This window comes from Nanorana parkeri, unplaced genomic scaffold, assembly GCF_000935625.1.
Source record: "Nanorana parkeri isolate BGI_ZX_2015 unplaced genomic scaffold, ASM93562v1 scaffold3558, whole genome shotgun sequence".
Lineage (NCBI taxonomy): Eukaryota > Metazoa > Chordata > Amphibia > Anura > Dicroglossidae > Nanorana > Nanorana parkeri.
This window is the reverse complement of record NW_017309826.1, coordinates 1-1,222: the sequence shown is the minus strand read 5'-3', so window position 1 is coordinate 1,222 and position 1,222 is coordinate 1. Positions and strand designations below refer to the sequence as shown.

At 50.0% G+C, this 1,222-nt stretch overlaps 1 protein-coding gene across 1 annotated transcript in view; it reads right to left on the bottom strand.

Moving 5' to 3' along the window:
• The window catches only part of POLR2A (RNA polymerase II subunit A), a gene marked incomplete at its 5' end in the record, with an annotated part of 17,074 nt that extends 16,159 nt beyond the window's left edge, over positions 1 to 915 (bottom strand). The window contains 3 exons of the mRNA XM_018575104.1: positions 210 to 415; positions 557 to 662; positions 744 to 915. Of these exons, the coding sequence (XP_018430606.1) occupies positions 210 to 415; positions 557 to 662; positions 744 to 915 (484 nt within the window). The remainder of the gene's footprint in view (positions 1 to 209; positions 416 to 556; positions 663 to 743) is intronic.
• Between the last annotated feature and the right edge of the window lie 307 nt (positions 916 to 1,222).

Genomic DNA, 1,222 nt, shown 5'->3' with positions numbered 1-1,222 from the left:
AGGTGTCATAGATGATGCATAGAGGTGTCATAGATGATGCACTGGGCCGGCAGGTGTTCTGAGCACTGCACATGTCCCACTATCGGTACAGCAGAGGGCACACAACCTATTCTGGGTAACTAGGGAGATCAGACTCACACTGGGTACCTATTCAGAAAGGTCAGTCGCTCTACCACACCAAACCAATATTAACCCCTGGCAGCTCTTACAATGGCCTGGTTGAACTTGGACTCGATCTCCCCCAGCAGCCAGTCGAAGGCCTCTCCACTCAGCCTGAACTCCTCGATCATCCGCCTGCTGCACAGTGTTGACCGTAAATGGATGTTAAACAAAAGCGTGGCGTTTTCCTGCGCCTGCCGGCTCAGAGGATCCTCCCCATTGACAATCACCAACTTCTTACTGAGGTCCTTCACACCTGGAAGAGATAAAGTGACCGGATACAAGAATGAGAACCATTGGCCCCCTTGTAGGGGAGGGCTACAGACCACAGATGGTGACTGGAAGCCGGAAGCCGGGGATAGTCTGCTCCAACTTTGTAATAGAACACATGACTCACCATCCACCACTTTTATGGGGTGCAGATCTGAGGGTATCCGGGTATTAATGTGAAATATCTTCTGTGCGTTCCATATCATCCTCAGCAGGTTACAAGGCAGCACAACCTGTTATAAGCACACACAGCAAATGAGAGTACTGCCATTGGGGGAAGCGACATGTTCTGCTGTGTATAGCGATTCTCCTACCTTACTGTCTCCTGTAGGGAAAATCACTCTCAGAACCTCTCTGTCCTCCTTCATCTTCTCAAACTCCTTCTCCAGCTCATTCTGGATGTGAGCATTGCTGAGAATATCCTTCACAACATCCTCCTGTAAAGTCCGGCGCAAGGCTCGCTCATTGTTGTAATCAAATTTAAACCTACAAAAAAAAAAAAAAGATCAGATTCAAGGTGCACACAAAATAGTCAGGAAAAAAATTATTGTATTCCATGTGCACAAACCACACATTCCCAACATCAGCTTTCCCACACCAACTTTGGGGATGAGCCTGCTATGCCCTCAGCCACCACCAGAGAGCGCCCTCACCCACCTCTCATGGTGCACTGACCTATGGGGATGAGCCTGCTATGCCCTCAGCCACCACCAGAGAGCGCCCTCACCCACCTCTCATGATGCACTGACCTATGGGGATGAGCCTGCTATGCCCTCAGCCACCACCAGAGAGC